This window comes from Fistularia commersonii, chromosome 1 (genome assembly GCF_037954325.1).
Source record: "Fistularia commersonii isolate RoL2024-O1a breed Wild chromosome 1, RoL_Fcom_v1.0, whole genome shotgun sequence".
NCBI lineage: Eukaryota > Metazoa > Chordata > Actinopteri > Syngnathiformes > Fistulariidae > Fistularia > Fistularia commersonii.
Window position 1 is genome coordinate 9,811,825 of NC_141284.1, and position 12,923 is coordinate 9,824,747.

At 39.2% G+C, this 12,923-nt stretch overlaps 1 protein-coding gene across 2 annotated transcripts in view; it reads right to left on the minus strand.

Annotated features, from left to right (window-relative positions):
- The window catches only part of pxdn (peroxidasin), an 86,547-nt gene extending 75,513 nt beyond the window's left edge, over positions 1-11,034 (minus strand). For both annotated transcript variants that reach the window (XM_086146952.1, XM_086146944.1), the window contains exon 1: positions 10,816-11,034. In XM_086146952.1, the coding sequence (XP_086003078.1) occupies positions 10,816-11,000 (185 nt within the window). In that variant the 5' untranslated portion in view covers positions 11,001-11,034. The remainder of the gene's footprint in view (positions 1-10,815) is intronic.
- Positions 11,035-12,923: the final 1,889 nt, after the last annotated feature.

The window sequence follows — 12,923 nt, forward strand, 5'->3', positions numbered from 1 at the left end:
CTCTACTCATATCCTTCTATATCTCAGTCCGTCAGGTCCTAGCATTTAGGGGGTTGATAGTGAATCCCCAGGGTGGTGGTTAATATGAGAGCCTCTGGTTTTCAGTAATTGTCTGCAGTCCCTGTCATTGCGGTCCACAAGCCTCTGTTTCAGCCTCAGCAGAGCTAGTCTTACAAAGCTGGGTCATCTTTTACAGCTTACCTCTTATTCCTTGAATGCATTAAGGGAATCTTGACACATCCCCTCTATTAGTTTGGTGACCAGAATTACCAAGGAAATCTGTGATGGTCTTCCACCCTTTCTGAAATGCTTTGAGATGTATCACTCCTGCCCCATAGTGAGAGCCTCAACTACAGATTCCCCTCGCTGACCATCTTGCCAGGGAAAAGGGGGATGACGACAAAGATGGCCAACTATTGACCCCGAAGACCCCTATCTTGAACGAGTTTCAAGCTACAGATAAAAAAGACCTACATAACTTGTGTCAAGGTTCTTAACCTTCAACCCATATCACATGTGAAGGAATCCAACTTGCTTAACTTCTTTGGACCACACACCTCTCCAAAGGGGGGCTGGTGAGTCCTGTACAAGCCACCACTGAAAAAACAGGCAGGTGACCTCCAGTGGAGAATTGTGCATGGCACCATAGCCACAAACAGATATAAGACACAGTTTGGGCCTGGGGTGGCATGAGTTTGTTTCTTGGTTTTGGTTAGGGGTTACCTTTACTTACCATTTATTTATATTTGGTCCAAAGTATTCAGCAAAAATAGAAAGGTATTACCATATTTTCCGGACTATAAGGTGCACCGGATTATAAGGCGCACCTTCAATGAATGGCCAACTTAAAAAAAAAAAAAAATTGTATATAAGGTGCACCGCATTATAAGGCGCATAGAATAGAGGCTACAGTAGTGGCTGGGTTTGCCTTATGCATCCACTAAATGGAGCTGCGCAAAAAGGGAATGTCAACAAAACAGACAGATAAGTCAGTCAAACTTTATTAATAGAATACAAACCAACATTCTGAAAACTCTGTTCACTCCCAAAACAAGTAAATGCATTCACAATATGGTACCGCACATACCGGTAGCTCTTACCAGTATTTGCGCCGCAATTTCCAACTCAATTTCCCACCGTTTAAAGTGTTTCATAAAATGAAAACAGCAAGAAGGACCGCCTCAAAATTAATTGACGTTAAGTTCGGGTGCTAGCACTGTTGCCTTCATTCGTATAGTGACGGTAAAGATGCTTCTACTTGCAGTTCTCTGTTCAACAACCCACAATTCAGGTTTGTCCTCCAACTGTAGCCTTCTCGCTTCTTTTCCTCGGAAACTCAGTTTGGTCTTCTTTACTTGGCGCAGGTCATCTTGTTGCTTCCTCCAATTCTGCACCATTGATTCGTTAATGTTGAATTCTCTCGCTGCTGTTCTATTCCCATATTCTACTGCGCGACTGATAGCCTTGAGTTTAAACTCAAGTTTAAACCTAAGCGTGTCTCTTAGCCCCCCCCCCCCCCCCCCCCCCCCCACACACACACACACACACACACACACATAGACACAGAAATGAAAATGCACGCATGCACAGCGCACTACTCCTTCTTTGCTTCCTGTAGTTGCAAGATATTTTCCGGTTCAATATTGATCGATATATAGGGTGCACCGGATTATAAGACGCACTCAATTTTTGAGAAGATTAAAGGCTTTTAGGTGCGCCTTATTGGTAGACGGATGCTGGAATTGGAGCTGCCAGGCAAGAGGTCTCGAGGAAGACGAAGGAGAAGATTTATGGATGTAGTGAGAGAGGATATGAAGGTAGTTGGTCTGAGAGGGGAGGATACAGAGAATAGGGTTAGATGGAGAAAGTTGACTCGCTGTGGCGACCCCTGACGGGAAAAGCTGAAAGAAGAAGAAGAAGAAGAAGAAGAAGAAGAAGAGGAGGTGCGCCTTATAGTGCGGAAAAAGTGTTGTTTGGATCTGCCATATTAGCTATTTGGCTGGTCCAAAAGAATAAGTCTTGTGACCTAGGAAATGAGGATCCAGCATAGTTTTAGAAGCACTAATTAAGACTTTTTTAAGGGTGGAACATGATTTCTTTTTAATAACTGAACCTGGGGGACTTCATTTCTACTTGGGCAATAGGAAACATGTGTTCTATTGACAAGAATGGGAGTTAATGTCCTATTTTAAAATGGATCCCCCTGCCACTGCAATTGAGTTAATCTGAGTTAAATTTCATGTTTTCCTTGATTTTTTTTTTGTTTAATCCCAGTGTTTGAGTGAAAGGGATTTTCTCTCTCTCTCTCTAAATTGATGAGCTTTGTTTGAAACATTATGCAACTGTAAGCATTCTCTTCTTTTCTGATGCCACCATTAGCAGGGGACAAAATTTGAAACTTCTTCTTTCGGCTTTTCCCGTCAGGGGTCGCCAAAGCGAGTCAACTTTCTCCATCTAACCCTGTTCTCTGTATCCTCCTTTCTCACACCAACTACCTTCATATCCTCTCTCACTACGTCCATAAATCTTCTTTTTGGTCTTCCTCGAGACCTCTTGCCTGGCAGCTCCAATTCCAGCATCCGTCCACCAATATATTCTCTATCCCTCCTCTGTACATGACCGAACCCTCTCAGTCTGGCTTCTCTGACCTTCTCTCCAAAACATCTAACATGTGCTGTTCCTCTGATGGACTCATTCCTGATCTTATCCATCCTGGTCACTCCCAAAGAGAACCTCAACATCTTCATCTCTGCAGCGTCTAGTTCTGCCTGCTGTCTTTTGGTCATTGTAACAGTGGACAAAATATTTAAAACTATTACATGGTATATCCAAAGAATTTACTTTTTACCAAACTACAAGACGGCTTCCATCTATGAGTGTGAGTCAGTTATAGTATAAACATATGATATCAAACTATATAGGGAAAAAGGCCTTTCATGGTAATGGACCGAAAGTACAGATTACGATATACAGTACAGGCATGCTGGTACAGGGGATATCCTGCCTACCTGCCTTGAGCTCTGTCAGATGAGATCATAAGGGGAGCAGATGGGAGGGGAGCTACATGCAGGTTCAAGCAGCACCAATCTGAAATTGAGACTTGAAAGCATTGATTTCTGCTGAGGGAAGATATACTGTAGTAGCTACTGTTCACCCACTTCACCTGCTTTGTCATAATCTCGCCAAATACCGATAGGTGGTGCCATTAGTTCTTGATGATATTCCCAGGTACAAGCTTTTTGAAGGCTTTTATCTTTTGTCACAACACCAATGTGTGATTTTGCAATATTTAGAACTTTTAACGAGTCTTTCAATGTATTTATTTCAAAATATAACCAAATGGATTTGAAACTTTACTAACAGGCTTCTAGACCTAACATGTAGACATCAATACTGACTTAAAAATACTGAATTAAATATTTGAAGGCTTATTAAATTCATTAAAATACTAACACCCTTAAAAATTATTTTTTTTTTTTTTCCAATAAATTAAGAAAATACGTTGGTTCTGTAAGGTCAGCTCAGGATTTTGTCAAGTCCAGGCTGTGGCACAACATACACTAAAAATGTGTCTACAAAGATACTCAGTCATCCAGTTTATGGTCTATCTTTGTCAAATCTTATTGTGACTCCTGGACCTAGTTTCTTTCCTTGAATACATTTCACCTCTCATCTGGAAGGATTGTTCAGTTCTCAGAACGTGGGTAAATAGCTGTGGTTTGGGGTGGGCACTCGTCTTGTAAGATGGGGTTCACTGTGATAAAAAGTATGGTATAATACACATTCATCCCCATGGGGAAAAATGAGTGTGTATGCTAACATGACTCAGAGAATATATTATATCTACATACCTGTCTATAGAAACCCCCCCCAGACACTCACACACACACACACACACACACACACACACACACACACACACACACACACAGTGCAGACCACCTACAAAAAGCTTTGAGAGGCTGATATTACCAGGATAATTGCAATTCCATCAAATTACATTAGATAAAGGGATGGTTCTATTATGCGATTGAAAAAAACGAAGCAAATATAAGGGGCTCTGTGTTGGGCACATTCTAAGAAAACATCATTGTTCATGTCAATTACTGCACTAGGGACCTGGTGCTGGACTACAATTATTGGCTCCCAACAAACCCATGGCTTTATAATCCCCACATCACCATTCATTCATCCATCTTCTGCCGCTTATCCTGCACTCAGGGTCGCGGGGCATGCTGGAGCCTATCCCAGCTGTACACCCTGGACTGGTCACCAGTCAATCACAGGGCAACATACAAAGACAGACAACACTCATTGAGGGCAATTTTCCCATTTTTTTCCAATTAACCTGCTGCATGTTTGGAATGTGGGAGGAAAGCTGAGAAACCGACACACGGGGAGAACATGCAAACAGAGAAAGGTCCCCTTGTCAGAATCAAACCAGGGTCCTTCTTGCTATGAGGCCGAAGTGCAAACCACAGTGCGGCCTTCTTCACTCATTAACTACTGCTTATCCTTCACTTAGGGATGCTGGAGCCCATCCCAGCTGTCATTTGGCGAGAGGTAGGTACAGCCTAGACCAGTCTCCAGTTGATTGCAGACCACATATAGAGGCCACCAATTTAATTCTATCATTAAATCAGCTGACATTTGCCAGTTTTTTTCCAATTAACCTCTGCATGTTTTTGAACTGTGGGGGGAAATCCATGCAGACACAGGGAGAACATGCAAAGTCAACACAGAAAGGCCCACTGTGGGAATTCAAATAGCATCGTGCTGCGTGGTGGGAGCGCTAACCACTGCACCACCGTCTACTCTATCAACATTACTAAACAAAAAAATCTTGGGATGTTCATTTTGTTTCATTGAATGATAAATGCTATCCTTATGCTATCCTTATGTATGTATGTATGTATGTATGTATTTATTTATGTGCGTGGTTCTGAGATTGCTATTGGTTGAGTGGTCACTTCTGACTTCCAACTACTGGTACTTCGGATCTTCAGTAACTGAATTGCACGTTTTGTAAGTCGCTTTGGTCCGCCAGATGACTGTAATGTAATGTAATCTAATGTAATGTAATCCTTTTCATTTTTCATTTCAGCATTTGGTTCATTAGCTCTAGGTGCTGTTGTCAGTCCCTAGGTACTGTTGGGAGGTGGTGCTGATTGCTTATGTTTGAGTTACATCCAAATACAAATTTTTACTTTTCCATCAATATGCAACACAAATACGGTACATATCACTTCATATTTATAATTCCTTTAATTAATATTACCTATCTAGCAAAAACCTGTCATGAGGGTGACATTGTGATTTGAAAAACGAAAGGGACAAAAAAATCACCTGAGAAAACAAGACCTGCTTTTAGTGTCAGTAAATAATTGCACGCAATGGTATGACTAAGACTAACCAACATCACAAAAAAGGAGGCAACCAACATTTTATGTCCAAGGTTTTTGAATTCAAAAAGTCTAAGACATTCACTTCCTTACTGTGCTTAAACATACTGTTGAAGTAATAAATATCTGTCACTGCACTATACCAAAGGTGTTACCATACAAGCTTTTAAGTAGTTAAGAAAAAGCCCTCATATGACACTGATGTCTGCATATGTGAAAAAGCAGCTAGAAAAATGCAGAAGATGTTTCTGTACATTCTTGTCCAAGCCAAGACAATGAGTAAACCTGGCTGTGTCCCAATTCCTCTAGCATCTGAATACCATGTGTGTGTGTGTGTGTGTGTGTGTGTGTGTGTGTGTGTGTGTGTGTGTGTGTGTGTGTGTGTGTGTGTGTGTGTGTGTGAGATCAGAGGAGTCATCTAGCTTTGTCTAACACACCCAAGCAGTCTTGCCTTGGACCCTGTACACGTTGAGTCATTATTACTTGAACAAGAAAACAGCTGGCTCCTCTGTGAGTTAGGGAATCAGGGGACCTGGTAACTCTAAATATGGCTGTGGTGGTTCGCTACTTAAATGTTTCGGGAGGTTTCTTTTTGATAAGAAGATCAAAAAGATGTCAGGAAATTCTAAGAAATACTATTACAAAACAAAATATGACACTAACTACATCTTACAATTTGTATTTGGTTTCCTTAAAAACAGAAAACCTTTATAATAACACAGGCTAGCATTTTTTTCTGGACTCAAACACTGGCATGCACGCAGGCACGCACACTCACACACAGAGTTATCTAAGGTTCAAGGAGTGCGGCTTCAGGAGAAGTTGTGAGTGTCTTTTACTGATACTGTTAGAATGAAGAACATTTATACCAAAAACTTTAAATGTGTTGTTATCAAATTTAGCTACTTCTGTCTTCCCAGGATGTGTTTTAGCAGAACTTCTGAGCCAGAGATTTTATTCATTGTAAAGTTAAATAAATCCTCCTTGACCATAAACAACATGAGAAGCACCCATCAAGCGAAAACAAATCTTCAAAATATTGCTTAAACTGAAGAAATTATAATTCAAGGTTGAGTCCAAGCATCAGATGATTTCTAAGTCATGAGATTTACACCAATAGAATGTGGACAAAAACTTGCCTCAATACCAATTTTAGGCTCTTTATTCATGATTATGTGCGACTTCTTTTTAAATTAAAGAAACTGCTTGATACAGGCCGCATGACTGCTGGAATGGTCAATAAAGTCTATGAAGGAGTGACCATGAAATACAAATGAAAGAGCAGAAAATGCATACAGCTGCAACTGAACATGTTTACTTTAAAAAATCCAGGGACATTCCATTGTGTTGTGTGATCAATTGTTTTCGGGTGAACCGAACATTTTGTACTCCACATTTGATCATATCTACATATAATCTGTTCTTGTCTTATCTTTTTCTTATCTAATTCAAACACAAGTGGCCAAACGGGTGACCGAACCAGTCAACAGTAAAACCTGTTGCACTGATGTTGGTCAAAATGCCTTTGCCTCAGAGTTGATAAGCTCTCAAAGAGACTGATCGATACCACATAAGATTCCTTTGCAATTTGAGTACAGGATATGACTGGCAATTTACAGATTAAAGAAAAAGTCATAACATACACACACCTACAAAGATAGTAGCTCCACTGTCACAAATGCTTGCAGGAAGCTTTGGCAGCTTGAGTTATAAAAAAACATGTATTGCAAAATTTTTGACCTGTGTTGATCAAAATAATAATAATAATAATAATAATAATTTTATATATATATATATATATATATAAGATTATGAAAATGCATATATATATATATATATATATATATATATATATATATATATATGTATATATATATATATATGCATTTTCATCTCCTCACCGGCTTTTTAACAGTGAGAAAATAAGTATACGTATTACGACACATATTAAATTCGAATTTAAATAAAATGTAAAACAGTGTTCTCACAAATTCATTCATCATACTGAATTGGATCAACATAGGAAAGTGTAGTTCCTTTAAACAACTATCTTGGGCCCAATCTCATTGTGCAAATGAGAAAAGCTTCGGGGATTTCTGCCTTTGCATTCCATAATGCTGCAGAGACTGAATGCCTCACAAACCCTGACAGCAGCAAATTCCACACAATGGAACTCCACTTTCCCTCTCTGACTTACTAACACTGTCACTCAGTCTGACAAGTCTACTGTTGTTGCATGGCATGGAATGATTTAGGGCATTATCCATAGAAAAATCCAGGTGCCAGGTAACCTTTAAGAGGTTGAAGAACAATGACAAATAAGTGCACAGAAAGTGCTCCTGTAGCACAATGATCAGGGCTGTTTTCAATGAATAAGATAAGCGTACAGAAAAGAGATGTCTGCATTTGGGACCATAGAAATATGGTAGTGTAGTATATGATTTTTTGTTTTTACAACTTCATGTTTATTTAGGTAATTGATTAAAGTGCAGATTGGGATCCCAGTCACGCACTTCTGGGTCCTCTAATGCGTTACCTATATACATATATATATATCTGAAGTAACCATATAAATTAATCATACATTAACTTGAAAGGATTCAACCACATGAAAAAAATAATAGTGCATTATATAATCATCGCAACTATTCCTGACAGAACATATACCATTGGCTCTGCAGTATACAGTAATACTCAAAATGTAGATGCACTTTGACATCTAACAATGTAAGACTAAATGCTGCTTTATAAGTTTATCAAATAGTCATTGAGACAAAAATGTATGTAAAGCAACCTAACTGTTCAAACACTGAACATGGATACCTCATATCCAATATTTGAACCAACTTCAGTGTTACAAACTAGCAATACTCCAGTTTCCCCCCCTCCCCTGCAGGGGTCGCCACAGAAAATCAACCTTCTCCATCTATACCTATTCGCCATATCCTCTGCGACCCCAGCTCTGCCTCCTGTCTTTTCGTCATTGTCACTGTTTCCAAATCATACAGCGTTGCTGGTCTCACCACTGTCTTGTACACCTTTCCTTTCATTCTGGCTGATAGTCTTTTATCTCAAAGTACTGCTGAACCCCTGAAACTTTCCCAGAGCATACCTCCACCACTCAAGATGTTCTTCAGCCTGTTCCCTGCGCTCAATATAGCTCACACTGAAAAAGATAGATAGATAGATAGATAGATAGATAGATAGATAGATAGATAGATAGATAGATAGATAGATAGATAGATATGTGTATATATCTATATATATAGATAAATAGATATATACATCACACATATTACTTTAACTAAAACCCTGAAAAGACTTAAAGGGAGAAGCCAGAATTTTCTGTCATGCCTCTGCCTACAGGAGTCCTTCGAAGAAAATGCTGAAAATGCTGAAACAGCTGAAAATGACATGCCCGCCAAATAGATATATTTATATATGTATAAATATTTATATTTGTATGTATATAAATATATATATACATATATATGTGGCCCTTCGATTGACTGGTGTTCCGTGCGTACCCCGCCTCTCACCCAATGACAGCTGGGATAGGCTCCAGCATCCCCCGCGACCCTGGGTGCTGGATAAGCGAGAGAAGATGAATGGTTTTGTAGACTTCTGAAATCAAATGTAGGCCATGTTTTGCCTGATTGAAGCAGAATAACCATAATTGTACATTAATTAAATCTCAAAAATTAAAAATATAAAAGCAAATGATCTTCATGGGTCATAATTGATACAGTGAGAGTGACAAGAGCCGAGATTGTATCCTTAATGTGTCTGAATTTGAATAGAACACAGAAGGTTGTGAAATGGTAAATTAATGACAGAGTTGATAAGTATTTTTCATTAAGATTAGCTACCTTTAATAAATACTGACTATATGTATTGTCAAACCAATCAAAAGTAATAAACAACCATCCTGTGACTATATCCCACCACCATGTCAATTTAGGACAACATTCGTATAAAAAGACAATTTTATAATGGGATTGTCCAACATTTCCAAAAAATAAATAATTTTCAATTTAATTCAATTACAACTGCAATCAAGTTTTGTAAGGACACCTGGATCAATGCATCCTTTCATTTCAACTGTGAGTCCCTATGGATATAAATAAAAATGTGATCAGATGTTAGTCTAAATTTGAGTTGGAGCAACATGCTTTCTTAATTGATGGCCCTCACTTTTGATCAAACCTCAAGAGCCCCTTGATGAAATCTAATCTTAATTGCTGGCATTTTAGGCTACAGAGGCACATTAATGCAAAAAAGTTGTGTTGCAGACAAAACCAAAGGTAACCATAACCTGAAGTGACAGCATTGGGAAACAGGGAAGAGTGACAAGTGGTTGCAGCTCAAAGATTGTACAAGAAAATGAACAAGTCTGGCAAACCACAGCAGGTTTTCTGATCTTAAAAACCCTAGCAGGACTTAAATCATAAATGGGGACTGAATTTCAATATATTTTTTGAGGTTGCCTAGGCAGGACATCATGATGACCCCTCAAAGTCTGTGTACCCCACTAATGTTAGAGAACAGGGCTTAGTCATACCATGCAGCAGTGGCTTTATGTGATTCAGGCTGAAAATCTGACTCTTTGTAATTGATGGCTGAATGTACAAATTTATAGACCAATGCATTATGTAATGCAATTCAAAATAAGATTGCAGGAGCCAGTTAAAAGGAACTGGTGTGGTACTGAACTGATGCAGAAATGTTCTGTGAAATGTAGGCATGTGATTCCTTTTATAACAAGTGATTAAAATGGATCATAATTTGTGCTAAAAAAAACACAGACTTAACTTTTCTGACTATGGAAAAAAACAATATAATCTGCAACACATTACATTTGTCATAAGTAATTTGTTTTATCTTCAAAAATAGACATGCCCAATGTCAAGTGGGTCAATTTTACACTACAGTTTAACCGCTAAATATGCATGCAACTCCACTACAGCAAGCCTGCATTATATTGACTAACTTTGCTAGTACGTCATGCAGGGACATCTAATGGAGAGCCCATCCCTGCACATTGCTTGTAGTTCAGTTCACCAGCTGCGTGACCCTAAAAACTCTGTTCATTAACCTCTGCAGGCAACAGCTTAACTCACTGGCAGGTGTCCTAACTTGTTGAAAACTTCCTGAGACATTGTTATAGCCTTTGTACTGCCACAGCACCCATTATTCTCGAAAGCTATTGGTGTTATTTTGACTTAAGAGGTTTAGGAATTCCCCCAAAAGTTGTTTCAACACAAAATACAAACAATATAACTTCACCAGAGTCTACTTTGTACAGTTCACATGTGGTAAAGTGAACAAAACATTTAGCACTCATAGCATTTCCGTTTGCTGCGTCTGGAAAGTTAGACCCCGTTAGTTTTGACGGGGGGAGGGGGCTACTTACAGAATGGTGGTCTGAGGAGAGACTGTTGGTACTGTTTCCAGATTAAGATGCATACATCTCACGGTGGTTCGGAAACATAAACAGCGACTCGGACAGCAACATACTAAATGTGGTCCGGTAGAGAGCAATAAGAAACCCACGACGATTAGACACGGAGAGACGAGCTGGGCAGTCCGCAGCGCCATTGCTATCAGTACGCGAGCAGAGCAGAGACCGCCAGCTGCCTGTCTCACTAACTGACGGCGGGTTCGTCCCACCAGTAGACACACATGCGCGCTCGCGCGCGCGCGCGGAAACAGATATTTAGGCCAGTGTTATATTATGCCAGAACAACATTTTACTGTATCTAATTCGTAACAATTTAGTTCATGCCAACGGCGAAAAGCTGACAAACCCTTCAAGTAAACGCGTTAGAATGCGGTAATAACTTGTCACCTGAGGAAATTGGAAACGTTAATCCTTGGAAGCATTCATATTTACAGAGCTTTGCTCATGAGATGATTGAACTTCTTAATATCTTGTATTTATTGATTGAATTGGGGGTATTGTGAACAACTAAGCAGCTGGTGATTTGATCGCATTTGTCAATGCCCCTCAAGTATGTAATATTGAAAGCTATATTACTCCACCAGCAGGTTAAATACTGGGGGTCCTTTAGCTTTGTCTACGGAAACTAGCAATTATTAACATTAAATCACGTCTTGACAGGGTACATTAGTGGCACTTTAAGAATACTTTTCAAAAGCATATAAGAGCTGTTTTTTTGTTTGTTTGTATATTTTTTTAAGTAAGTGCACTTAAAAAGGGAAATTTGAGAGCTACACCAAGGCAAGGCAGCTAGCACTCAACCTTTTCGCTCCTTAAAGCCCTTTCAAGTGTTTTTTCAAGGCCCGACAATATTGCCTTTGCTTTGTTTTTTTATGGTTTCCTTTATCGTATGTGGTTATTTGTTTTGAGTAACTGAACTTTTTAGAAAGTTCTTTCTCTTGGCAAATTACAGTATACTGAATAGTGACCATCAGACAAAGTAGTTGGCTGATGGCTGACCCATCACAAGTATCCAGTCGAACATAACACACTTATGAAACTACCGCAACGATTCAACATATGACCCCATCTCATTACCACTATTTGACTATGGGTAAACAATTAGTTATTTCTCAAACTGTCGTAAGCTGAGCCGCAATTACAATTTGTCGCTATTCATTTGAGTCTGCTGACATCTTCTGGCCTAACTCCAGAATTGGAATTGGATGTGCTCATAGAGTATAACCTTCACAATATTTCCATCAATCCTTCCATTCTCTACTGCTTATCCTACAGTTTGAGTTACAGGGATGCTGGAGCCTATCCCAGCTGCCATCGAGCCAGAGGCATTGTACACCCTGGACATGGTGCCAGTCAATCACAGAGCCTCATAAAGCGACCAACAACCATTCACTCTCTCATTCACACACATTCCTATTTTTTTCCAATTATCTTCTGCATGATTTTTGACTGTGGGAGGAAACCAGAGAAAGTCCACACAGACATGGGGAAAGCATGGAAACTCCACACAGAGAGGCACCCTGTCTGAACTGAGCCAAGGTCCTCCATGCTGTGAGGAAGAAGCACTATTTGCTGTGCCACCATGCCACCCCTCACATCTTTAATACATCCAAAATGTTTAAACTTTTAATAATTCAAACTGTATTTGTTACTATTTTGGTGTGTGTGTGTGTGTGTGTGTGTGTGTGTGTGTGTGTGTGTGTGTGTGTGTGTGTGTGTGTGAATAACTGTTTGACACTATAGTAACATGGAATGAATTCCAAAACATTTATACTAAGAATGTGTTATACAATCAAGGTGCAAAACAAAAACAAAAGAAGAACAAAAAAAAAAAAAAACACTGTAAAACTGTACATGTAAAAATGACAATGTTATTTACAATCAAGCTAAAATATTAAATAAATCGGACTATTTTCATGCTTAGTGAAATGTTGTTATGATGCATAGTGCAAATATTTTAAAGCGGCAGTAACAGTTTGTTGAAGTTATGTATCCTTTTGACTGGATAACACAGTTTAGAGGCTACAGTGACTAGACTTTCTTTGGCTGCAACACATTGT